This window comes from Neofelis nebulosa, chromosome 2 (assembly GCF_028018385.1).
Source record: "Neofelis nebulosa isolate mNeoNeb1 chromosome 2, mNeoNeb1.pri, whole genome shotgun sequence".
In the NCBI taxonomy this organism is placed as follows: domain Eukaryota; kingdom Metazoa; phylum Chordata; class Mammalia; order Carnivora; family Felidae; genus Neofelis; species Neofelis nebulosa.
Window position 1 is genome coordinate 18,433,185 of NC_080783.1, and position 26,947 is coordinate 18,460,131.

The following is a 26,947-nucleotide window of genomic DNA, read 5'->3' on the forward strand; positions in this document are numbered from 1 at the left end:
GTTTCAACATGTAATCAATATTTTAAAATTGAGATTATATATTTTTTCATAAGCTGATGTGTATATTGCTTTCTGTGTGTTGCATCTCTCAATTCAGACTAGCCCCACTTCAAGCGGTCAGCAGCCACACGTGGCCGGTGGCTACTCTACGGGGTCGTGCGTACACACTTTTATTACGTGTGGCTAATCACCCCTCCCCACATGTCCTGTCTCCCCAGGGAGATTAGAAGCCCCCTGGGTCAGAGCTTTCACTTCATTCATCCCTGTATCTCCTGTGGCACGTTAAAGCTGTGCGCCACCCCCCCCCCCCAGGAGGGGCCGTCCAAGCATGTTTGTTGATGGGAGTGAGCGTTGGGGATTGATTTTTGTGGTTTAGTTATGGCTGTAAATGGTGTTTTATAGATCGCTTCTATAGATGCACCCTGCTGCAATATTAGCAGAAACAAGCAGCCGTGGTTGTCAGCAGAGGCAGAGGCAGACGCCTCAGGGCAGTTAGGGCCCCCTGACTCAGGCTGGGGAAATCCTGCCAGACCATATACCATTTCTCTGGCTTAAGTGCCTGTCATTGCCACAGCGTGATCCTGCCTGCAACCCCATCTCCGCAGACCTTGGATATAGCCCTCGTCAGGGCGCGTTGCACAAAGGATGCGTCTCCAGCATCCCACCACCAGGCTGGGAGCTCCTTGGGGCAGAAAAGGAGTTATTTGGGTTGACAAGAGCCAGATCCGCGACAGATGTACAAAGCGTGCCTGTCGAGTGAATAAATGGACGGACGGCTGGAGCCAGCGAAGCCTCTCATTCATGCATTCGTGCACCCCCAAAGTGTTTGTTGAGCATTTGCTACGTATCAGGCACTGTGCTGAGCACCAGGGATTCAGCACTGAAAAGCAGATGTGGGCCAAGCCCTCCTGGAGCTGACTTTCTGGTCCGGAAATGGGATAAACAAGTAAACACGTGAAAATGAAATAATTAAGCACACTGACCTGGGAAGGGAAACAAAGGGGCCCAGAGAGAGAATGAGAGCGGAATCCCTCAAGCAGAGAAGAAAGTCTGTTTGTAGCTTCTTGGGACGCAGGACCCTCCCACGCCCAGGTCAGGAGTCATTGTTTAGACATCGGGCGCTCTTGGCTAGCCTGAGGCTTGGAGCTGTGAGGGCATTACTGTTTCAACTTGCATTGATGATGTCACAATGGGCCCTATGGGGACAGGGACTGAGGACCCAGTGAATTGCTGCAGAGGGGCAGAGGCGAGGGGAGGAGTTGGCAGAAGAGGCAGTAGGGACTCCCGCTGCCCCCCCCACCCCCACCCCAGGTCTCTATCCAGCCTCTGACAGACCTGGCCCGGCTCAGGAGGAGGTGAGCAGGTGACCATGGCGATCAGCCTCTCTGCCTCGTCCATTGCCAACAACTGGCTCCCAAGCTACCCTGAGGTAACCAGGCCTGCCTTCTAGGTCTGTCTTGGGTGGGAGAGTCCCAGCCAGAGCAGATCGCCAATCTGTAAGCCGAGCATTGTCCTAGGCATTGTGGGGGGTGATAAGATGCGGGAGATATGGCCCCTGCCCTCGAGTTGCTGACAAATTAGACCTTGAGCAAGAGGCTTATCAGAATAATACTCCTCGTCCTCTCCTGGCTAGCTTGGGAGGCGGAGGGTGCTAATTGTTGATGGGATCATTACAAACATCCCTGTCTGGTCCCCCAGTTTCTCTCTGTGTGGGCCCACAAGGCACTGAGCTTAAAGGGCAGCTCCCCCGTCGGCCGCAGTATTTTTGAGAATCTGAACTGTGTTTCTCAGGGTGATCTAAGGATAGAATTTGCAGCACGAGATAAAAACACACATTCCTGAGCCTCAGCCCAAACCTTCCAAAGCAGAGTTCTCGAGTATAGGGCTCATGAATCTGCATTTTCAAAAACACCCTAGGTAATTTTTACCCTAAGCACTGCCCTGGTGTTTAAATACCTACTATAGTTCCCCAGTCCAGCTGACCAGCCTGGGTCAGTTTCTCCGTCCAAGATGGGTGTTGGTTTTGATATTTTTATTACTGATGAAAAGCCATGATTCATAGGCTGCTAGTGGCTGGCTGGCTGTCAGCTTGGAAGGAATCAGAGGCCACTGAGAAAAGAATTCTCTATCTTTTCGATCCATCTATAAAATGCTTACCTGAGCAGACACTGTTTAAAAGCCATTAAAATACCAGACACAGAATAACCCAGTCCCTGGAACTTTATAGACATATTTACTCAAACCCAAGTGCTTGCAAAAAGTAAATAAAAGGGAAGCAAAATGAGCAAGCCACCCCTAGAAATACAAACAGAAAGTAAACAGCCCTGTTCACTAAAATAAACAGGACAAATCCAGCGAGGATTAAATGACCTCTAGTCAGACAGGCTCAGAGCCAGAAATGCCCCATCTTGGCTCCAGGAGGAAGGAGAGGTGAGAGCCTGTCCCTGTCACCTGGGGGTATATGCCAGGATCGCTGCCTTGGTGGCCAGAGCCGGGCCTGCAAAAGCAGACATCATCCTGGGGGGTATGGGTGCTCCCCAACCCTCCCTGCAAGCCCGCCGCGGGGCCTGAACATCTCCATGTTTCAAGATCAAGAAGTGTGCCCCAAAAAGCCTCTGATAAAATGCACATTTTCTGGAGGTATAGAACCTTGAGTCGCTATTATATGCCATTTACTCCTCAATTTAGCGAACATTTATTTAGCACTTGCTGTGTTTCAGGCCCTGAGCCCGTCGCTAAAGATATCAAGATAAGGAAGGCATAACCGTGCCCTCAAGTTGCTCACAGCTTAATATGAAAGAAACAAGAACAAATAGTAACATATAGTGTTCACTGCCGATTCGACACACTTAATGATAAGCACCCTACAGGCACTCTTTAGCCCTCATAACATGATGGGTCTCATTTAAGGATCTCATTTACTCTTCCTGACATCAGGCAGTCATTACGGATGTCTTTCCACATTTTACAGATGCGTAAACTGAGGCTCAAAGTCTATGGTATGATGGTAAATGGTTAATAAGCTCTTTGAAACTAAAAAAAAAAAAAAAAAAAAGCCCTGATTCATAGTGTTTGTCAATCTCGGTAGTGTAAATACTCCCGGGTTGGTTTCAAGCTACCAGCCCGATGTCACTGAATGTGGAGTTGGAAAGACATAGGGGTGTGAGCTGGTTCCAGCACTGCAGGCAAACAAGACTCACAGCTAATCAATGGAGGGGCCAGAACTTAAACCCAGGTATGTGTAATCCCAAGCCCCCGTGCACAACCACTTTGTTATACCGTCAATAACTACATGAGATCATTGACATTTGAAAGGGGATACATCTTAAGACCTTTGTGAAGTGCCAGTTTTACAATGCTCCATAAAACTTCTTGGCTGGTTAATAGCCTGTGCTTCCTCTAGCTCTGTTTTTATTACCCACAAGAGCCGTTGGTTTTCTTTCGAGGGCCATTTAAAAAACTTTTTAATTTTGAAATAATTATCATTCACAGGAGGTTGCTAAAATAGTACAGAGAGGGCTTGTGTACCTTTAACCCACTTCCCTCAATGGTCACATCTTACATAACGACAGGATAATATCACAATCAGGCAAGTGACATTGGCAAAAGGTGTGTGTATATTTCTATGCCCTATTACCTAGGAGTGCCAGATTTGACAAATAAAGATAAAGGATACTCGGTTATTTTTTTTTTTTTAGTGTAAGTATATCCCATGCAACATTTGGGACATACTTATACTAAGAAATTATTCTTTATCTGAAATGCAAATTTAATTGGATGTCCTGTATGTTAGCTGGCAACCCTCATTTTATCACATGTGTAGAGGCATGCAACCACTGCCCTAATCAAGATACAGGACCATTCTGCCACCACAAAGATGTTCCTTGTGCTACCCCTTTAGAATCACGCCTGTCCCATAGCAACCACTAATTCCCTCTCCATGCCTATAATTTTGTCATTTTTGCCCCGCTTAGCATAACATCCATGAGATCCAATCAAGTTGTTGCAATTTTCAATACTTTGTTCCTTTTAAATGCTGGGGAGTATTCTCTGGGGGCCAATTTTAATGAATAATTTTTTTTTTAACCTCATTCATTGGGTATTTATTGTATCTCTACAAGGTGCCAGATGCAGACATGGAGCAGGTGATCTCGGTGCAGTCAGGGCTGGGTGTTCGCCAGGCAAGTAAGCAAATGCAGTGGCAGGGCACAGGCATGATTAAGACAACTGAGTGAGGGGCGCCTGGGTGGCGCAGTCGGTTAAGCGTCCGACTTCAGCCAGGTCACGATCTCGCGGTCTGTGAGTTCGAGCCCCGCATCAGGCTCTGGGCTGATGGCTCGGAGCCCGGAGCCTGTTTCCGATTCTGTGTCTCCCTCTCTCTCTGCCCCTCCCCTGTTCATGCTCTGTCTCTCTCTGTCCCAAAAATAAATAAAAAACGTTGAAAAAAAAATTAAAAAAAAAAAAAAGACAACTGAGTGAATTATGCTGGAACCCGATGTGGGGCTCAAACTCAACATGATCACATGTGAGATCATGACCTGAGCCGAGATCAGGAGTCAGATGCTTAGGACACTTAAACCAACCGAGCCACCCAGTTGCCCCTATTTTTTGTTTAAATATCATCAACATCAAAAGAAACATTCTATCCACACCTCCTTCCAAATGTAGACACAATTTCTATATCAGAAGTAATACAGGGGCGCCTGGGTGGCTCAGTCAGTTGGGTGTCCGACCTCAGCTCAGGTCATGTTCTCACGGTTCGTGGTTCCAGCCCTGCGTCGGGCTCTGTGCTGACCTCAGAGCCTGGAACCTGCTTCAGATTCTGTGTCTCCCTCTCTCTGGCCCTTCCCCATTCACGCTCTGTCTCACTCTCTCTCAAAAATAAACATTAAAAAATTTTTAAAAATAAAAAGAAGTAATACAGTTTTACATGGTTTTTTTTTTAATTTTTTTTTTAACATTTATTTTTGAGACAGAGAGAGAGCATGAACAGGGGAGGGTCAGAGAGAGAGGGAGACACAGAATCTGAAGCAGGCTCCAGGCTCTGAGCCATCAGCACAGAGCCCGATGCGGGGCTCGAACTCACAGACTGTGAGATCATGACCTGAGCCAAAGTCAGCCGCTTAACCGACTGAGCCACCCAGGCGCCCCTACATGGGTATTTTTTAAAATTTTTAAATGTTTATTTTTGAGAGAGAGAGAGAGAGACAGAGTGTGAGTGGCAGAGGTGAGGAGAGAGAAGGAGACAGAATCTGAAGCAGGCTCCATGCTCTGAGCTGTCAGCACAGAGTCCGACACGGGGCTTGAACTCACAGACTGCAAGATCATGACCTGAGCCGAAGTCAGATGCTTAACCGACTGAGCCACAGAGGCGATTACATGGGCATTTTTAAACTGAAGATTTTAGGGTTAAGTGTTAACTAACAAATTGCTCACTAACTCAATCAGGGTACAGAAGAAAACAAGATGTTCACAAAAAGTACTTAAAGATCATCTTTCCATCTGTTTTTTAAATTTACTTATTTCGTTTTAAAAGTGGGTAATATGTGTATGTAGAAAAAAATTCAAAACATACAAAAGGATTTATAAGAAAAAAGAAACATTCCTCCTACCACAGACCCTTAGCCAAAATTTCTCTTTCCCAGAGTCACTATTTTCTTGTGACTGCTTTTAAACATATAAGAATGCGTGTATGTATGTGTGTGTGTTTATACACAAATAGAACATACCATAACTGCTATTCTGCACCTTGTTTTTTCCCTTAGTATATCTTGGAAATTGTTCCCTATCAGTACCTATAGAGGTGCTGCATTCTTTTTAACCATACAAACTACTTTTTAAAGCCTCCCTCCTAGAACGTAATTGGTTGAAAATTTCAATCTTACCGAAGATCACCTCAAGGCATCCTGGGATTTGTAGTTCTTAATCCGTTGAGTCTTGCATGGAAAACAGAACTTGAGCAGAAGACTTGTGCTGGAAACGAAAATGTCCTTCCAACAACACTGTGAAAGGACATATTGTACTGTGTCCTATGTATGCTCCTATCATTATGCCCAGAAGCAAATTATTCATACATTTAAACAACCAAGATATCAATGAGACACCCAGGTCTGTCTTAGAATCAGGAAATCAAGATCATTTTAGCAGACAGGGACAGTACACACACACACACACACACACACACACACACACACCCCACGCCTTTTCTCCCTTACATTGCTTTGGTCTTCTGTATCTCAAAGCAGTCTTAACAATCATGTGACAAATTACTACTTAGAAAGCTTCTCTCACAAACAGAGGGGTCAGAAAGGATACATATAACCAATGGACACACGCTGAAGTGTGTGTGACTAATTGCTATGATAACTTCCAGGTATTTGCTCTTTAAAAGTTGTTCAGCCAATGGGGCACCTGGGTGGCTTAGTCGGTTAAGCATCTGACTTGGGCTCAAGTCATGACCTCTTCATTCGTGGGACTCAGGTCATGACCTCTTCATTGGTGGGTTCAAGCCCCGGGTCAGGCTCTGAGCTGTCAGCTGTCTGTCAGCTGTCAGAGCCTGCTTCAGATTTTGTGTCTTCCATTCTCTCTGCTCCTCCCCTGCTCATGCTCTCTCTCTCTCTCTCTCTCTCTCTCTCTCAAAAATAAATAGACATTTAAAAAAATAATCAAGTAAGATAAAAGTTGTTCAGCCAAACAGAAATGAATGATGGTAGCATTGTAAACATCAGCTAAGGACTGGTCGGGAAGATTTTCTCAGCAGGCTGAGGGCAAGAACGATTCTCAGAAATTTTTTTGGATCGCTAAGGTCCCCCCCTTGACCCTCCCATTTCCTAACTAATGCCATTCCATTCTCCCTCCAAACCTGTTTCCACGCACTTACATGTATATGCATATAAAATCTAGACATTTAGCTCATTATGTGAATTTTACCTAAATGTTCTTGCCGTGTAAGTGTTGTTCTGGAAATCGCCTTTTTTCCATTCAGTATATTCAGAATTTTTTTCTATGATAATACATGAAAAGCATGACCTCATTGCTTTTTTTAATTTTTTATTTTTTTACATTTATTTATTTTTGAGAGACAGAGACAGACAGCATGAGCCGGGGAGGGGCAGAGAGAGAGGGAGACACAGAATCAGAAACAGGCTCCAGGCTCCAAGCTGTCAGCACAGAGCCCGATGCGGGGCTCGAACCCATGAATCGTGAGATCATGACCCCCATGAATCGTGAGATCATGACCTGAGCCAAAGTCGGGCACTTACCGACTGAGCCACCCAGGCACCCCTGACCTCATTGCTTTTTACTACCACACAGCGGTCTAAAACAACGTGTCTCAAACTTGAATTCGCATACAGATTAGCTAGGGATCTTGTTAACATGCAGATTATGATTTGATAGGTTTGGGGTGAGCCCTGTCATTCTGCATTTCTAGAAAGTTCCCTAGAATTGTAGATGCTGCTGGTCAAAAATCACACTGTGAGGAACAAAGACGTAGAGTCCGAGAGAAGTTGTGTGCTGGAGCTGACTTGGATCAGCTCATGAGAAATGATTATCAAATGTCCAGGAGTTTTGTGATCCTGCCGTTAAACATAGAAATCATTAAAAAATTCAGTTATGCACTCTTAATAAATTATATTGCAAACATATAATAAACACTCAAAAATCATCACCTTCTTAGCTATTTTATTATCAATCTATGCTCCTTTTTTAAAGTTTATTTATTTATTTATGTAAGCAATCTCTACACCCAACATGGGGCTTGAACTCATGACCCCAAGATCAAGAGTCACATGCTCCTCTGACGGACCCAGCCAGGCCCCCCTCAATCTCTGCTCTTGAGTTTATTTATGTCCATTATATCTGTATGGTACAAATCTATACAATGCCCTGCTTTCGTGCATCTCTTCCCAACTCCACATTCACTTCATGCTGGCAGCTTGGAACGAGTCACTGGGAGAGTTTACACCGCAGAAATTGGGTATAAAGGCATGCGTTACCCCAAGTCTTCTCCAACACTTGACTTTACCAGTTTTTTTCACTTTTGCTAATATGACAAATCAAAAATGGCACCTCACTTTTAGCTTGCATTTCCCAGATTACAGTGAGACTGAGTATCTCATACTCATTCTTAGGAATTTAATAGTATTTCTTGTTCTTGTAAATAGGACCCTTTTACTAGTATATTTTCTAGTTCATTATTGCACAGGAAAGCTGATGATTTTCAAAATCAGGCCACTCCTGCTACCCGCTCAAATAGCTTATCAGCTTATTTTCTTGGAGGTTCTAGGTAATCAAATAATCTATAAATAACGAGAAAATTTACTTTTCCACATTTATAGTTGTTTATTTTGCTTTGTGGCACTGGCTTTCACTGCAGATCCACGTTGACTACGAGCAGTAATAGCTCACCAGTGTCTTACTTCTGACTTGAACAGGAGCACTTCTGTATTTCCCCACTAATTTCTACTGTAGATTTCTGGTAGATAGTCTTTATCCTTCCTTTCTGGTTTCTTTCTTTCTTTTTTTTAAGCTTATTTATTTTTGAGAGAGAGAGACGGAGCACAAGCAGTGGAGGGGCAGAGAGAGAAGGAGACACAGAATACCAGAATCCAAACCAGGCTCCAGGCTCTGAGCTGTCAGCCTAGAGCCGGAGGCGGGGCTCGAACCCACGGACCGGACCTCGAGATCATGACCTGAGGGGAAGTCAGACGCCCAACGCCCCGCAGGCGCCCCCCTCTTTCTGGTTTCTTAAGAGGATTTCATTTAGGTTTTTTTTTTTTTTATCGAGAATAGATGTTCAATTTATCAAAATGTTTACTTTCACTTTCTAAGTTACCCATTTTGGTGTTATTTGAATTTCTCACATTAGCATGTACTTTTTTTTTTTTGTACTCAGAAGAGCATCAAAAATTTTTTGTTAAATCTCCTTCCCTTATACATTGCACCCGTTTCAGTCCTTGTCACTGTCCGCGAATGTGTCCCCCACTAACCAGCCTCTGGCTCTCAGAGGAAAAGAATGTTCTTTCCATGACACTCTCAGCACAAAAACTATACATTTCAATAAACAGGGAATGCCATGAATTTACCCCACCACCCGTATATTCTTGGAACACTCCCCCGCAATACCTACTTCTGTGAATTGAAGGCTGCGGGGCCTTTCTGACCACTCCCCTGGCCCATTCCTACCCCAGTATATAAAGGGCAGCTTGCTCACCTGTAATCCCTAGTGTGTTAACACCGCTGAGTGCTGGGCCCTGTTTTGTACCTAGGGGCCACCAACAGTCCTGATCAGAATCTATGACTAGGTGGGCACCTTGGTTTTTTAAATTGTGGCTTACCACTCTTGACATGTGAAAACTGGGATTGCCTCCAAGAACGTGTGGAGTTTATTTTGTCCTCTTAAGAAGTGGAAAGAGTGCAGGTATGAGTCATTCCAGATGCATCCAAACAGTTGTGTGATCTTAGGCAAGTCATTAACTTCCCTGGGCCTCGGGGACTTGCCGTGTAACGTTACACTCACCAAGGTGCATAGAAAAAGGCCGAGAAACGATCTGAGAGTAGCTTGCTCCAGGCCCCTGGAATCAAATTAATTGGGCTCAAACCCCACCTCTGCCATTTACTGCCCTGGATAGGGTACTTGCCTCCGTATTTCGTTTCGTTCATGTGTAAAATGGGGACAGTAAAAGTACAAAGTTGACGAAGCAATAGTGAAGATTAAACGAGGTAACACGTTAAGCCTTACTGGAAAGCTAAAGCTTATCGTGAACGCTCCATGAACACTAGCCATGTTGCTTTTATTACCACAAGGGTGCCTGCGGTGAGAGAGAGCACTTTGTACCGTACTCGTCGGACCAGGTAAGCCGGCAGGGGCGAGTTTTTTCTCAGATTCTCTGACCTGGGACAGGCGACGAGGCGCGTTACTCGGAGGCTGCTCTAGCACCTCCCGGGCAGCAGAGGGCCCCCGCCCCCACCGCGGACGGCGGGGCGGGGCTGGCGGCGCGGCCTATCTCGGGGCGGAGCAAACGGCGCGGCAGAGCAAACGGCGCGGCAGGGGCGGGCCCGGAGGCGGGGGCTAGCGAGGGGCGGGGCGGGCAGAGAGCCGGAGCCAGGCTAGCGGACACCGGCCCACGCGTCGGGTTATGCAGGTAGGTGTCTCCGGCCCGCCCAGCTGCAGCTCAGATCCCCTCCGATCCCGTTCGGGACTGAGGTCAGCAGGGCTCTGAGGTGAGGGCCGTGCCAGACCCAAAGCGAAACCGAAAGCCCGGCCTCCGTGACCTGGTCTTCCTGGGGTTGGAAAAGGGTGGCCTGCTATAGACTGTGGGGGTGGAGGGGAAGGGAGGGTGGTATTCCCCAGAGAATAGGGCTTTGGCTCCTTGGTGCAGGCCCGCCCGGAGTTTAGGGGCCCGTTTGGGAGCTGAGAGCTTGGAACCGACCGGGATTTCCCCGGTGGGCGGGCACGTGGGGGTAGGATTTAGGGGGCCGGGCTAAAGCTCGTATTGGGGGCGGGCCGTCTGGGAGGAGCTGGGCGGGGAGCACCCTTGGGGTTGTGATACTTTGGCTGGAGGGCTGGAGCTTTCTGCTGAGACAGGTTTGGCCCGGCATCTGCGTCTGTCCGTAGCGAAAGGGGCGGAAGCAGAGGTCTGAACCTCGCAGCGGTCACTTAGGGAGAATGGGGCTGGGGAAGGAGGTGGTTCCCGGGGCCTGGATGATATAACTCTAGGGTCCCAAACCTCTAGGAGTCTGAGCACCTCCCCTCCCCTAGGTGGTCATGACCGGCAGAGCCCGCAAAGAGGCGGTGCAGGCCGCGGCCCGGGAACTCCTCAAGTTCGTGAACCGGAGCCCTTCTCCTTTCCACGGTAAGTGACCAGGACAGGGGAGGAGGGTGGGGCCGGTGTGCCCCCTTACCCGCTTCCATCGCTCTGAAAGCCTTCTTTCGCTATAGCTGTGGCTGAGTGCCGCAGCCGCCTCCTCCAGGCTGGCTTCCATGAACTCAAAGAGACGGAGAGCTGGGATATCAAGCCAGAGAGCAAGGTACTTGGGGTGGGGTGGGGGCAGAGAAGCATGTTCCTAGGCTGGGGCTCAAAGTCCTTTGTGCCAGCTGGCTAGCTAATCCAACTCAATCTCCGCACCCCTTCACCCCCCCCCCCCCCCCCAGTACTTCTTGACCAGGAACTCCTCCACCATCATCGCTTTTGCTGTGGGAGGCCAGTATGTTCCTGGCAACGGTTTCAGCCTCATTGGGGCCCACACGGACAGCCCCTGCCTGCGGGTGAGGAACTGGGGCTGCGGGGGCGGGGGTGGGGGGGACAGGTCAAAAGGAAGTGGAGAGGTACAGGTTGGGGAGTCTATTCCTGAAACTTGTCGCCCCCTTCCTCCACACTTTGGGCCCTTCTCTGCAGCAGTATTCGCTCTGTGTTAACTAGCTCTCGATCAGTCTGTCTCCTCTCCACATCATGTCGTTCAGCCTTCTCTCACTTCCCCACCTTCACACGCAGGTGAAACGGCGGTCCCGCCGCAGCCAGGTGGGATTCCAGCAGGTTGGTGTGGAGACCTATGGTGGTGGGATCTGGAGCACCTGGTTTGACCGGGACCTGACCTTGGCCGGACGAGTCATTGTCAAGGTGGGAACTGGGGTGGGACCTTGGAGGTTCTCACCTTCAGCTGCCTGAAGATTGACTGTGACCTTCCCTTAGGGTACCTGTGGAGAGCCCCCCAGGGAAGGGGTGGCGGGGCAGTCTGGTCTGAGGACCATGTTGGTCAGTCTGGGGTTTTAACCAACGGTGATTGGGAGGTGCCCTGGGCTGACCTGGCCTGGTGGGCCACAGTGCCCTGCCTCAGGCCGCCTGGAGCAGCGCCTGGTGCACGTGGACCGGCCCATTCTCCGCATCCCACACCTGGCCATCCATCTGCAGCGAAATGTCAACGAGAACTTCGGGCCCAACATGGAGATGCACTTGTGAGTCTGGTGCGAGGGCTGTGGCACCAGGTGAGGGAAGGGGCCCGGTGGGATCTAGGACACCACTACCTACCTAATGGTGGCCACAGCCAGGTTCTACTGTTGGGACCCAGCTGATGCTATCCGAGGTCCCTCATTGCTCTGCCACTTGGAAAGCAAGCTGAGAATCAGGGCAAGGGCAGTTCCCACTGGGAGATGCTGGAGCTCAGGGATGCCATGCTTCCAGCCCTCCCCACACTTCCCTCTTGTGACTCCACACAGAGTCCCCATTCTTGCCACAGCCGTTCAGGAGGAGCTGGAGAAGGGGACTCCTGAGCCTGGACCTCTCAGTGCTGCGGTAAAAGAGTCCCCTGCTCATGGGGAGGAGTGGGGCAGGGACTGATTCTCTGAGAAGGGGGAGGAGGGGAAGAGCAGACCTTCTCCTAACATCCTTTTGCCCTGCAGGATGACCGGCACCACTCGGTCCTCATGTCCCTTCTCTGTGCCCATCTGGGACTGAGCCCTGAGGATATCTTGGAGATGGAGCTCTGCCTTGCTGACACCCAGCCTGCGGTGAGGAATGGTTGCCGGAACTCATGGGTGGGGATCGCCGGGATCCTAGCCTGCCTCTGTGCGCCCTGAAGCACTCACCGTGTCGGCCGGTCCCCCAGTTACTCCCATCTCATCCCTGTTCTTTCCAGTAGTCATCATGTCCCTCTGCCTCCAGCCCAGTGGTTCTCAAAAGGGCACTTTCCTGCTCCAGAACTGCCTACCTGGACATCTGCGATGGGGCCTGGAAATCATTCCTTCCACACACTCCTTAGGGTTTCTGCTGCAGGTGGTCACTTGTACTTTGACCCATACGGGCCCTACACCTCTGAGGGCAGAAGGCCTGGCTGTGCCCCCCGACCCCTTTCTCTGGAGCCTGCCCTCGTGCCCCTCTGAGTTACCCACAGTAGGAGACTGTGAAGTCTTTGGATGTTTGGGCCTGTTTGAATGTGCACTGTTTCCGGGCTGGTCTCTTGTTTATTTCCTTAGCTTGTCTTGTGACCATTCAGCGTCTCCCTTTTCTAGTCTCACAGGAACTGGTAGGAACTATAGACATCACCCCTCCCATCCCTCAGCTCCTGCCCGACCCTGTTCCTCATCGTCCACTCAGCAGGATCACAGTGCCCTAAGCCAGGGGGCAGGGAGGGGCCGCGCACAGAGCCAGGGAGGCTCGCTCACACTCAGGCGTTGGGGAGCAGGGAGAAGCAGGTGAGTTGGGGTGAGGGGTCGAAGGGCAGGCTGACTGTCCTGTATTTCTAGGTCCTGGGCGGTGCCTACGAGGAGTTCATCTTTGCCCCTCGGCTGGACAACCTGCACAGCTGCTTCTGTGCCCTGCAGGTGAGTGGCGGCGGCACCCCAGGCAGCACATCACCAGGAGGAGCAGCGGTGGGGGTGGGGAGGACTGCCTCAGGTCCTAGCAGGTCAGAAGAGGGCCGCTGGCCACCTCCCCGGTCTGCTGGTGCTGGCTGGGCCATGGGCAGGGGCTAAGGTGGGGGAAGGCTGAGAGGCCGGCCAGGGCACCATGGTGTCTCCTCCTCGCCCTGCTCCGTCTGCTTCTCCCCTGTGTTAGCCTCTGCTCCAAGGGAGAGGCCTTAGCATCTCATAAGGCAATGTCCTCCGCCTCCCTCTGCTCCCCCTGCCCTCCAGGCTCAGGCCCACCCAGCCTTCTGTCTGTGCCTTGGGGTCTCAGTGGGGCAGTCTGTCTTCCTCCCAGTCACCTTGATGTCCCCACCTTTCTACCCTAGTTAGTTCTATTTCCTTTTTTTTTTTTTTTTTTTTTTTTGAGAGAGAGAGAGAGAGGGAAAGAGGGCACAAGTGAGCAAGGGGCAGAGAGAGAGAAAGAGAATCCCACGAGGGGCAGAGAGAGACAGGGGGAGAGAGAGAGAAGCAGGGCTCACCCAAAGCAGGACTTGTGCTCACCCGATGTGGGACTCAAACTCACAAACTGTGAGATCACGACCTGAGCCAAAGTCAGATGGTTAACGACTGAGCCACTCAGGTGCCTGTCAGTTCTATTTCTTTCTTTCCTCTTGCCCTGTCCCTTGTCATACCTCTCCCTCCCTCCCCATCCTGTTCTTGGAGACAGGCTTTGGGCTGTAACTAGAGACCAGAGCCAGACCTGGGACCTGTATTAGCTTCTGCAGCCAGCCAGCTGCATCACCTCGATGGAGTCCGGGTCACCTGGTCACCTCTTTGGACCTTGATCTTTTCACTGAGGCCAATTAGTTTACACGCTCTGTGTGGTTCTTTTGACTTTCCAGGATTCTCAGCTCTTCCCCTCCAGCTTATTCATCCTCCTGCCTTTTGCATAGGAAGGTAGGGGAGGAGAACACCCAAAGGGTGGTTCTCCCAGCCCAGTTGAAAAGGTCTCCCGCATGCTGGGCAGCGCCCCAAGAGATGAAAGCCTGTGAAAGCCCCAGCCCACTTTCCTCCGGCCGTGATGACAGAAGGCAGGCGGGGAGTGTGAACCTCCGAGGTGTTGGTGGGGAGGGTTATGGAAGAAGGGGGGATGAGGAGGATGCTCTTGATACCCGCCCCCCGCCCCCCAAACAGGCTTTGATCGACTCCTGTGCATCTCCTGCCTCACTGGCCGCGGAGCCCCACGTGCGCATGATTGCTCTCTACGACAACGAAGAGGTACATAGAGGGTTCTGTGGAGGGTCCCCTCTGTGAAGCTTTCTGCAGCCAGCTCGTGTCAGGTACCCACCGTAAGCCAGGGCTATTCCGGAAGCCACAAAGGTAGGAAGATACTGCCTGTGCTCTCTTAGTGCCTGGTCCCCCTGGCTCAGCATATATCTGCTTTCAGTAGTGAGACCATACCTCCTCTGTCTCTGTGTGTGCCACATGGTGAGCGTCTCGAGGACAGGGACCCTGCCCTTTCATCTGTTAGTCCCAGGGCTCAGCACATGGCGGGTCCTTTACTCTGCGTGCCTGTGTCAGGTGAAGTCTTAGACAACGCAACAGAGCCTGAACAGATGGGTTGTTCTCTCGCACATAATTGCACGGGTCAGAGTGAGCAGTTCAGGACAGGTCTCTGCCATCCTGAGCACTCGGCTTCCATCTCAGGATCCAGGGTGGCTGTCCTAGCTCCTGCCATCGTGTCTGTACTGAGTTAGGAGGAGAGGAAAGGGCACGGGGAGAGTGTGCGCTCATTTAAGGCACCACCCAAAGGTGCTGTTCCTCACTGTCTGTGTTCATGGGACTTGGCATGGCCACGTTTAGCTGCAGGGGAAGCTGGGAATGTCCTCTCTACCTGAGTAGTTGTATGCTTAGCTGCAGTTTGGGTGTTCTGTTGTACAAGCTAGCACGGGTAGTTAGCCGCCTCTGTCACATGCATAAAAGAAGATTGGCCAGTGTGAGAGGGCATCTGCGAGGAGGCCCTGACATGAGAGTCAGGGGAAGGAAGAAGGGGGGGGAGGCAATGTAGGAAGCCCGCAGAAAGTGCTGTTGCTGCCCCAGAGACGACTCAGGGTTAGTTTGGCCCCAGCCCACCATCAGGTTTTCGGTGGCACGGTGTTGGGGACGTTGCTGACAACATCCCACAGTCCTCAGCCACTGAATCAGTTGGGTCCCGGGCCGGTCTGGGTGTTGGGCCTCTCTCCTTGGCCTCTGCCTCAGGCCCCTGATCCCAAAGCCAGTCTCTGCTCTCACCAGGTGGGGTCCGAGAGCGCCCAGGGGGCACAGTCGCTGCTGACAGAGCTGGTGCTGCGCCGGATCTCGGCCTCATCCCAGCACCTGACGGCCTTCGAGGAAGCCATCCCCAAGTCCTACATGATCAGCGCAGACATGGCCCACGCCGTGCACCCCAACTACCTGTGAGTCCGCCGGGCCAGGCTCGTAGTCCTCACAGCTGGCGGCCCGCGGGTAACCTAACGCTGGGCCCCAGCCCCTCCCCCTTCCCCTCCTTCCTCCTTCTGGGGGAAAGGTCAGTGACGGCTTCCTCTTGACTGCTCCAAGGCCCAAATTGGCCAAAGTCATGTGATGCCCCTCCCAGGTACGTTGAAGAGACTCTGTGAACTTCTTTCCCTCTGTTGCTAGAGGCCGCCTGGAACACTGACATGCCTCCTAGGTCCTGCCGGGCTGGGTGGGGAAGAATGCTGGGATGCATTAGTGATGTTTCCACGGGGTAGGTGGTGGTGATGCCAGGCCCACTTCCTGTTTGCCATCCCTGGCCCTTAATCCGCCTCTTGCAGGGACAAGCATGAGGAGAACCACCGGCCCTTATTCCACAAGGTGAGGTAGTCCTGTTTCTCCTTAGGGACTTGGGAGGCCTGGCTGGTTCTGGGCCCATCACTCATGTGTGGCTTGCCCTCATTTCCTGGTGTCCCTCTCTCCAGGGCCCGGTGATCAAGGTCAACAGCAAGCAGCGTTACGCCTCGAATGCGGTTTCAGAGGCCCTGATCCGAGAGGTGGCCAGTAATGTTGGGGTGCCCCTGCAGGTGAGGCCGGGCCCTGCCTGGGAAGATGTGATGGAGGGAGTGGGGTTGGGGGACATAAGCAGATGGGCCCCCCAGTGGAGGGGGGCCTGGTAGCCAACCTGTAGTGGATGGGCTTCCAGTCGAGTGAGAAGAGTGGGTTTTGGATGTAGGTGGAGCTGGGATGAGTGCTGGCTCTGCTGTGGGGCTGGTCCTGCCGCTGAGCGCCAGTCTCCTCATTTCTCTGAGCCTCAGTTTCCACACCTGTAAAATGGGGCTGATAAGGATGCCTCTCCTGGATTTCTGTCAGAACTGAAGGTACAGAGTGCTCGAGGCACATGGTGGGGCAGTCCTGCCTTTTTCCCATCCAGCCCCCAGTGTCTCTCTGACATACCCTGGGGGCTTCCATAAGGCAAGTTCAGGGCTGGGGAGACTGGAACTCTAACGGCCTCGGCATTCTTGCCTCAGCAGTGGCCCATCTCGACAGAAATAGGTAGAGGCAGAGATTTAAGGGCCTGGGGCCCAGGTGATCCAGTGACAAGCAGCGAGCAGGTCCTGGTGACTCAGGACCCTGGCATCCTGTCTCCCGGCTCAGGGCTCTCTCTGCCGCACAGCCCCACCCTGTCCCCTGTAGACCTGAGTAGTTCCACTCTTAGGGAAGCCTCTTTGAGGAGGTGACACTTTGAGCTGGGACTTAACTACCAGAAAGAGGCGTGGGTGAGTCTGCAGGAAGAGCATCCCAGCCAAAGGGAATGAGTGCAAAGGCCCTGGGGGGAGGCGGGGACAGGAGCGAGCTTGGTCTGTCAGGAAGAGACAGAGCGCCAGTGATAGAGCTGGGGTGAGAGCCAGAGTTGCAGGGAGAGAGGCCTGCCCAGGCCAGCTTTATAGGGCCTTCTAGGCCATGGAAGGGGGTTTGCATTTTCTTCTAAGGCAGTGAGACGACATTGGAGGAATTTTCTTTAATAACTTACGGCAGAAGCAGGACATGTGTCCTTCAGAAAATTAGGAAATACAAAAAGAAACAAAATGTTAATCCACAGACATTTGTGTATATTCTTCCAGATTTTTTTCTATGCATATACTTAAAACATTTTTTTTTTACAAAATGGAATCGTATTGGATATATTTCTTGTTTTCTCTTCACTCCGTATTCTTTACCTTTTCATTTCAGTAAATTTTTGTTTCAATAAATTTGTATCTAACGCACAGATCATTTTTTTAAAAGTAAGCCTTACACCCAGTGTGCTTAAATTCATGACCCCGAGGGGCCCCTGGTTGGCTCAATCGGTTAAACGTCTGACCTCAGCTCAGGTCATGATCTCACGGTTCGTGGGTTTGAGCCCCACTTCAAGATCTGTGCTAACAGTTCAGAGCCTGGAGCCTGCTTCAGATTCTGTGTCTTCCTCTCTCTCTGCCCCTCCCCTGCTCGTGTTCTGTCTCTCAAAAATAAATAAAAAAACACTAAAAAATTTTTAATTAAAAAAATAATAAATTCACGACCCCAAGATAAAGAGTCACATGCTCTACCAACTGAACCAGCCAGTCACCTCCAGATCATTTTCAGTTTTCCCTAGTTATCCCCAAAATATTCTTTGTTTTGAGAGAGGGAGAGGGAGCTCAAGTGAGGGAGGGGCAGAGAGAATCCCAAGCAGGCTCCACACTGTCAGTGCAGAGCCCAATGTAGGGCTCAGACTCACAAACTCATGAGATCATGACCTGAGCTGAAGTCGGAGACTTAACCAATTGAGCCACCCTGGCACCTTTCCCCCAAATATTCTTTATAGACATTTGTCCCACCTTAGTATCCAGTTCAGGACCGCATTATGTCCGGTTGATAGGTTGCTTAAATGTCTCATAACGTAGTGCAGCCCTCACCACCCCCCTTTTAAAATAACATTGATTTAAAAAAATAAAATATTGACTTGTTGAAGAAACAAGGGTCATCATCCCACAGGATTTCCCACTTGCTGAATTTGTCTGATTGCTTCCTCTTGGTGGTGTTTAGCTGGTGCCTGTAGGTCCTGCATTTCCTGTCGATTGGAATTCATACCTAAAGGCTTAGCAGATGAAACATTTTTAGCCAGAAGTCATGACTGGTGGGTCCCTCATGTTGCATCATACTTGTGTTATCTGGGCGTCCCCCCCTTAGTGATGCAATGCGTTGGGGTGCCCTCCTTCCCCTCTGTCATATGGGGTTTTCCTCCTTTGGCTGGACAGTACCCTATGCAAGTGATGAGATCCCTGACAACCAGACACATGATGGTTTTGACACCAGTCAATAATCCTTGCTGAAATCACTAAATTCATTCCCCCAATTCATCCCTTTTCTATGCATAATCTCTTCTGCATAGATTAGCTGCTGTTCTGGGAAGCAGAACTTTTCTCCCCGTCAGCCAGAGCTATTTGGTTATCATGCAGTAGGGTTTCTGGTGGAAAGATGGGATAAATGCTAATTCTTTCCCTTTACTAATCAGTTTTCAAGGTGAGCTGTGTTAATAGCCACCTTACATGGTGACAGATAAGGGGCTTTTTTCCTTTTCCGTTTGTGTCATTAAATCAAGGGTTTCATTGGTTCGTTGTGACCCAAAGCACTGTAGCCATTTACTTTCTTTTTTTTTTTTTTCAAAAATTTTTTAACGTTTATTTTTGAGACAGAGAGAGACAGAGCGTGAACAGGGGAGGAGCAGAGAGAGAGGGAGACACAGAATCTGAAACAGGCTCCAGGCTCTGAGCCGTCAGCACAGAGCCCGACGCGGGGCTCGAACTCACGGACCGTGAGATCATGACCTGAGCCGAAGTCAGACGCTTAACCGACCGAGCCACCCAGGCGCCCCTGTAGCCATTTACTTTCACCCTCGGATCATCATAACTTTGACCAGTGGGAACCCTGTTGACATGTGTCCTTTGACAGGACTCTCGAAAGTTGTCTTGCTTTTTGCATAACAAGAAATTGCAAGCTCATCGTGTTCATTTCTCTCCCCAGACATGGATGATGGTTTTAGAGACCATTGTCTGGCACCATGAGTGTCCATTGTTCTTGAGGAGTGGGGCGGGGGGGGTGCTTTGGGGTCATTTCTGTAGACATAGTTAGAAAGATATACATATTTTTTGCAAACCATGAATTAATACTATACTTGTGTAAGAAGTAATAGTTACTGCTTAATTTATCTGATTTTATAATCCTGTTTTCCCTTATACTAAAAATCTTAATTTTGAACATATTATGATTTTCTTATTTATTTTTTTAAATGTTTGTTTATTTTTGAGAGAGTGTGAGCAGGGAAGGGGCAGAGAGAAGAGGGGGGAACAGAGGATCAGAAACAGGCTCTGCTCCCAGCAGACAGCCCGATGCGGGGCTCGAACTCACAAACCATGAGATCATGCATGACCTGAGCCAAAGTCGGATGTTTAACCGACTGAACCGACCACGTGCCCCTTCTTATTTAATTTAATTTTATCAGAATGTAAAGAAATTCAGAATGCCAATAGCAATATTTCTAAAAACACTAAAACTACAGAGTGATTGTTCTTTGTGTGTGTATGGGTACAGGAAGTGAGTGTGTGCTAAGCAAGAGGTTGATATAAAGGGTACATTTTGTTTTTTTAATTCCCCTGCCTGCTATGTGGAGGAAGGAATCGTAATGGAAGGGAAGGTGGCTGGAATTAGGGCGGCAGTAGTTCAGATGGAGAGAGTAGGACCAATTCAGAATATACTGTCCTTTGGGCTTGCCATTTAATGTAGGCTATCTTTATTCTGGTCACATCTGCTCTCTGAGGGGGCAGAAGTGGGCCCTCTGCCAGGGCCCCTTTCAGTCCTGCAGTTCTAAGATGACTTCCTGTTTGGGCTTAATGAGCAGACACTACCTGTTGTTCCTGAACCTGTCCTCCTCTCCGTAGGATCTCATGGTGCGGAATGACTCTCCCTGTGGAACCACCATTGGACCTATCTTGGCTTCTCGGCTGGGGCTGCGAGTACTGGATTTAGGCAGCCCCCAGCTGGCCATGCACTCCATCCGGGAGACCGCCTGCACCTCAGGAGTGCTCCAGACCCTCACCCTCTTCAAGGTGACTCCCACCTCATCCATCATCATGGTGGCTGGGCTCCTCCTCTGGTGCCTGGATTGGTTGCTGGGGCTCCATGCTACCCTGTAGGAAAGGAAGGGTGCCCATTCTTCTTGAGACACAGGGGCCCCGATCAGCCCCCAGAGGATAATGAGAGGCTAGAGTGGGGACGAGAGATGGGAAGACGGGGGCAGTTGTCATGTGTGGGTCAAGGACCTGTGTCTCTCTGGCTGGGCCTGTGTTGGCGGGAGCAGGGCCCCCCCATCTGGTCTGCACTGATTCCAAATCCCTTGTTGCTCTCCATTTTAGGGCTTCTTTGAGCTGTTCCCTTCTCTGAGCCGTAACCTCTTAGTGGATTGAGGCCTCTTGGAAAGACTTCTCTTGCACTTGAGAAGTTGTCAGCTGAGCTGAAGCTGGATTATTAAAGTGGATTTTTCACTCAGATGCATTCTGTTGTGCTCATTTGAAGGTTGGAGGGGTGGGAGTTGAAACTGGCTTGAACCACTAGAACCAGAACAGAGGGGGAGGTAGGGGGCAGGTTGGGGTGGGGGCGCAGCTCCTGGGAGCTGGAGGCCTGATCTCGAATCTCTTTTCCTTAAGCCCGTGCCTGAAGTGGGTGACAGGTAGGTGGGTCCACAATTGGAAGGTTCTTCTCCCATCCCTACTCCTCCCTTCTGGGAAGCAGCCTCAATGATCTTCCATTACCGGAAGAGTCCAGGAGCCCATCTCCGTGCTGTGGGGACTCCACGCTCAGCATGGGACCCCAGAGCTGCCCTGGGCAGCCCAGGCTGTCCCCCTCCCCGCCCCTCTCAGCCTCTTATGAATTTTTATAATCAATCTGTTATTATTAAATGTTTTTCCTCTAGTTAGTAATTTCCCTCCATCATTTATCTCTCCTCTCTTTTCCTGTTTCCTTTTTTCCTCTTTTTCTTCCTCTTCTTCCTCTTCCTCCTCCTCCTCCTCCTGCTCCTTTCCTTGTATTTGTTCATTCCCCTTCTTTGTCTTAAGTTTGCCTATCTTGTGGCTTTTTTCCTAAGCGCCAGCAGTCGTATTTGTTAGCGCTAAGTGTGCTGGTGACAGACCCTGGCATGTGGCACGGTCACCAATACAAGCCTCTCGCTGGCTGAGCCCAGTCCTTTGGAGGCCGGGTTGACGGTAGAACGCTGCTTTGGAACTGAGTTCCCTGGTGTTGATGTGATCATAGGATCTCAGAATCGCTGAGACCAGGTGGCAGCCCTTTATCACCGAAGTCTCGTATTTTCTCAGTATGCTGTAACCGTGAAATACAAGTAGTTTGGTTGTTTTTTTTTTAAGTTTTTTTCAGAGAGACAGTGTGAGCAGTGGGGGGTCAGAGGGAATCCTAAGCAGGTTCTGTGCTGTCAGTGCGGAGCCCCACATGGAGCTCGTACTCAAGAAACTGAGATCATGACCTGAATCAAGAGTCGGACGCTTAACCTACTGGGCCACCCAGGCGCCCCGAGATACGAGTATTTTTATTTCCTTCTTTTGGATGAACTGGGTGATTTTTGGAGGACGTGTTCTGGACTTAGGCAGCTGCTGCTCTCCTATGGGGACTGCCAGTGCTGTTTGTCATAGTAAAACATGGAAGGCGTTGGTAGAAGACACCGTTAGCGCCGCCCCCCTCTGTCCCTCACTTTGATCACTTCAGTAGACTTGTCCCAACTTCCAACTGCTCACAGCTACACTTCTTTGCCTGGGGGCTGGCTCTTGCTGCTCGACTACAGTTTTCCATTCATGACCTTTGGAAGTGCCAGGGAATGAATTCTCCCCACCCCAGAACAGCTCCAACCAGAAGGCCAAGGCTAGAAAACTCCAGCTCCCTCACATCCTGGGAGATCACTTGGACATGGGTAGCATGGGACTCTGCAGTCTGCATGGGACTCTGCAGCAGAACCAAGCTCCAGAATTAAGTTTGATAACATACCCCTTTATCGTCCACCCTCCCTTCCTTGTCTCACACCTCCACGACCCTGCCAGTGTTTACCTCCACCTTCCAAATAAACTCCTTGCACTTGGATCCTGGTCTCAGGTCTGCTGCTGGGAGAGGGAGAATAAGACAAGGATGCTTGGTTTTCCATTTTTAGTTAACACTGCACTGTTAGTCCTTAGTTTGGGTGATATGGTGAAGACAAAGGATAAAGGAAACACTGAAAGGGGAGGAGTAAAGTCCCTTTTGATATGATTTGTTACATAGAAAATTCAAAAGCTATATTATTTATTTGAATTAATAGAGTTTATCAAGGTAGCTGGCTGAAAAATCAATATACAGAAATTATTTCTTTTTTTTTTTTTTTTTTTTTTTTTTAATTTTTTTTTCAATGTTTTTTATTTATTTTTGGGACAGAGAGAGACAGAGCATGAACGGGGGAGGGGCAGACAGAGAGGGAGACACAGAATCGGAAACAGGCTCCAGGCTCCGAGCCATCGGCCCAGAGCCTGACGCGGGGCTCGAACTCACGGACCGTGAGATCGTGACCTGGTTGAAGTCGGACGCTTAACCGACTGCGCCACCCAGGCGCCCCCAGAAATTATTTCTTTAGGCCAGCAACGAATAGTTTGAAAATGAAAATTTTAGAACAACTTCTACAAAGCATAATAATCAAGTACCTATGAATAAATATAAAAAGTGAGCATGGGGGGTCCCTGGGTGGCTCAGTCGGCTAAGCATCCGACTTCGGCTCAGGTCATGGTCTCATGGTTCGTGGGTTCAAGCCCCGCATCAGGCTCCGTGCTGACAGCTCAGAGCCTGGAGCCCACTTTAGATTCTGTGTCTCCCCCTCTCTCTCTGTCCCTCCCCCACTTGTGCTCTGTCTCTCTCTCAAAAATAAACATATTTTTTTAAAAAGTATGCATGATTTCTACAGAAAAGAATTATATGAAAGGAGGTCCAAATAATTTGCAAGATAGGTGTTATTTGTGGATGTGAAAATATTTTTAAAATACTGGTTATCCCCCAAATTGATAGATTCAGTGCAATCCTGATAACAATGTTAACGGGTTTGCTCCTCCCTGCTTTTCTTATTTTGTGGAAGTTGACAAATTGATTCTATAATATATATGGAAATTGCTAACACACTTGAAGAAGACAATCACCTTATCAGTTAAAGCTGATTGCAAAACTGTAGTGATTGAGAGTATATTATTGTTTCAAGGGTCGACTGACCAATAGAACCAATAAAGACAAGTGAATAGCAGTTACTTGATTTATGAGGAAAGGGGCAATTGAGATGATCTTTTCAATAAATTGTGCTATGGAAATTGGATATCCATATGGAAAAATTAAGTTGGAGCCCTACCTCCCACAACACGCAAAATCAATTACAAGTGGATTTTGAATCTAAATGTAGATGGCAAGATCATAAAGCTTTTAGAAAATATTAGAGGAGAATATGACCTTGGTTAGGAGAAGATTTAAGTAGGATACAAAGAACACTAAACATAGAGGAAAGTATTGACATATTTGGCCTCTTGGAAATTAAGACCTCTCTAAAAGGATTAGAAAGGTTGTTTGTAACACATGTAATTGACATAGAGCTCATATTCAGAGTATATAAGACCTACAGTCAATAAGAAAAGTCAGACGTCTAAAAGAATGGGCAAATTACTTAAATAGGCACTTCATAAATGAGGGAATCTAAATGGCCATTAAATATATGAAAACATGCCCTACTTCGTCAGTCATCAGAGGAACTTGGCTGAATCATGACATTGTTTGTGTTTGACCATTTTGACTGACAAAATGGTCATTTCATATGGTTTAATCTAATGTAAATTAAAACTGTGATAAGACCTTGCCACACACCCATTATGATAGATAAAATTTTAAAATCTGACAATACCAAGTGTTGGTGAGGATGTGGACCTATGGGAACAGTTGTACAATGTTAGTGGGAATGTAAGTTGACAACAGTTCAGGACATCAGTTTGGCATTATCCTCACTGGCCCAGCTATTTCACTCCAGCAGACACCCTCCGTAAGAATGAGACTGGAAGCCAAAGGGCTCCATAAAAATCTTCTTTTCCTGCTATTATGAGTTTGAGCCCCGCACTGGGCTCTCTGCTGTCAGCACAGATCCAGCTTCAGATCCTCTGTCCCCCTGTCTCTTTGCCCCTCCCCCCGCTCTCTCTCTCTTTCTCAAAAATAAACATTAAAAAAAAATGATATGGGTCAGTCTTGAAAATATAATGTTGGGGTACCTGGCTGGCTCAATCAGTAGAGCATGCGACTCTTGATCTCGGGATCATGAGTTTGAGCCCCATATTGGGTATCGAGATTACTTTAAAAAATAAAATATAATGTTGAACAAAACCAGTCAGCACAAAATAATATATATTGTAATTTAGTGACTTGAATGGCATATCCCCAAAATTGGTTCCTCCCTGGAACCTTAGAATGTGTCCTAATTTGGAAAGCGGGTCTTGCAGATGTAATTAAAGATCTCAAGATGAAATCATGCACACCCACTTTATGCCTTGAAATGCAAAACGCATATGTCCTCCTTGGAAGGGAACAAAGAGGTGATGGTTTCTTTAGAATAGATAACAGCTAAGGAAAGGCCAGATGAAAATGACCGGAGGAAGCTATCATATGTGTATTCCAGACCACCAATGATAGACATCTCAACACTAAGAACACCTAGGCCCTTTGTTCTACCTGGTTCCTGGAAGCCTGAGAGGACACATACTCCAGACCTCAATCCTCAATAAAACCCCCAGATCCTAAGCAAAGGGGAGACTTTCTCTCCTTTCCTTACTGAGATCTCCCACTTTGTCTATACCTACACTCTCTCTCTAAGTGAATTCTGCTTTCGCCTCCTGCGGGCTTGCATTTGATTTGTATCCTGCACACAGCTAGGGACCCTCTTGGCTGGTCCCTGGACCTAGCCTGCTGGCATCAAAAGCATCTGCGTGTGCACCAGGAGACGTACAAGAGTATTCACAGCAACTGTTCACAAGATTCCCAAACCAGAAACAACCCAAGGTCCATACACAACACAGTAGACTCTGGTAGAGGTCACAGGTTTGTGGGGGCTGAAACATACAATTTGGGGACCCTCTTTGAGTAGAAGCATACAAAATTACAAATAAGAATTTAGTACGAAAGCAAATATCTCACAAGAACGAAGACATTTAAGGAAGAAGTAACACCAATTGTTCACAAACTCTTCCAAAAAATGAGAGAACATCAGTCATTACCCTGATATCAACACCAAAGACATCACATGAAAAGGAAAGAAATTCACTCTTTATGAATTTAGATACAAAAATTCTCAACAGAATACCAAACTGAATCCAGCAACAAGTAAAAAGGACTATACACCATGACACAGTGGGACTTATCCCAGGAAGGCAGGCTTGGTTCAACTTACGAAAACCGATCAATGTAATATGCCACATTAATAGAATAAAGGGCAAGAACCACATGATCGTCTCAGATGCAGAAAAAGCATTTGACAAAATCCAACATTCTTTCATGATTAAAAAAAAAAGTTAATGCCCAGAAATAGAAGGGAACTTCCTTACTCTGATAAAGGGTATCCATGAAAAACCAACAGATAAACATCATACTCAATGATGAAAGACTGAAAGCTATCCCCCTAAGGATCAGAAACAAGACAAGGATGTCTACGCTCACCAGTTTTAGTCAGCATTATACTAGAGCTTCTACCCAGGGCAATCAGGCAAGAAAAATGTGTAACTAGAATATGAATATATAGTACAACAAATTAATTTTTACAAACCATACACAAACATTCGATCATGTGAACACATTGCTAAGGCTCCTCCCAGAACCTTGGAAGTGGTCTGGGAAGACAAGGATCCCTGGAGCTAGAGGTTTCTTGGCTTTATAGTATGCCCTACTCTGAACTGTAATGTAATGTTATCACACAATGGAAGACTACAACCGCAATGAAAATGAATACTGTTTCATTCAATGATATGGGTAAGTTGGGGCACCTGGGTGGCACAGTTAAGCCTACAACTTTACTCAGGTCATGATCTCATGGCTTGTGAGTTTGCGGGGCTCAAATCTGTGTTGTCAGCACAGACCCAGCTTCGGATCCTCTGTCCCCCTGTCTCTTTGCCTCTCCCTCTGCTCTCTCTCTCTCTCTCTCTCTCTCTCTCTCAAAAATAAACATTTATTAAAAAATGATATGGGTCAGTCTTGAAAATATAATGTTGGGGTACCTGGCTGGCTCAATCAGTAGAGCATGCGATTCTTGATCTCGGGATCGTGAGTTCAAGCCCCACATTGGGCATCGAGATTACTTTAAAAAATAAAATATAATGTTGAACAAAAGCAGCCAACACAAAATAATACATATTGTAATTTAGTGACTTGAATAGCATATCTCCAAAATTGCTGCCTCCCTGTACTAATTTGGAAAGAGGGTCTTGCAGATGTAATTAGTTAAAGATCTCAAGATGAAATTGTGGATTTCAGGTGGGCTCTAAATCCAATGAC

At 48.5% G+C, this 26,947-nt stretch overlaps 1 protein-coding gene across 5 annotated transcripts; it reads left to right on the forward strand.

Moving 5' to 3' along the window:
- The first annotated feature begins 1,296 nt into the window (after positions 1–1,296).
- On the forward strand, positions 1,297–20,902 carry DNPEP (aspartyl aminopeptidase). 5 transcript variants are annotated; one of them, XM_058703991.1, is made up of 16 exons: positions 1,297–1,429; positions 9,808–9,855; positions 10,763–10,856; positions 10,943–11,031; positions 11,156–11,269; positions 11,496–11,621; positions 11,826–11,956; positions 12,218–12,293; positions 12,401–12,508; positions 13,244–13,321; positions 14,537–14,620; positions 15,638–15,798; positions 16,177–16,216; positions 16,321–16,422; positions 20,296–20,463; positions 20,770–20,902. In XM_058703991.1, exons 1-16 carry the CDS (start codon positions 1,370–1,372, stop codon positions 20,818–20,820), a joined length of 1,530 nt encoding a protein of 509 aa, XP_058559974.1. In that variant the 5' UTR covers positions 1,297–1,369; the 3' UTR covers positions 20,821–20,902. The 5 variants fall into 5 exon arrangements, with proteins under 5 accessions (XP_058559974.1, XP_058560013.1, XP_058559982.1 ...); XM_058704030.1 differs by having other exon boundaries at positions 1,340–1,355; XM_058703999.1 differs by lacking the exons at positions 1,297–1,429; positions 9,808–9,855 and adding an exon at positions 10,025–10,145.
- Positions 20,903–26,947: the final 6,045 nt, after the last annotated feature.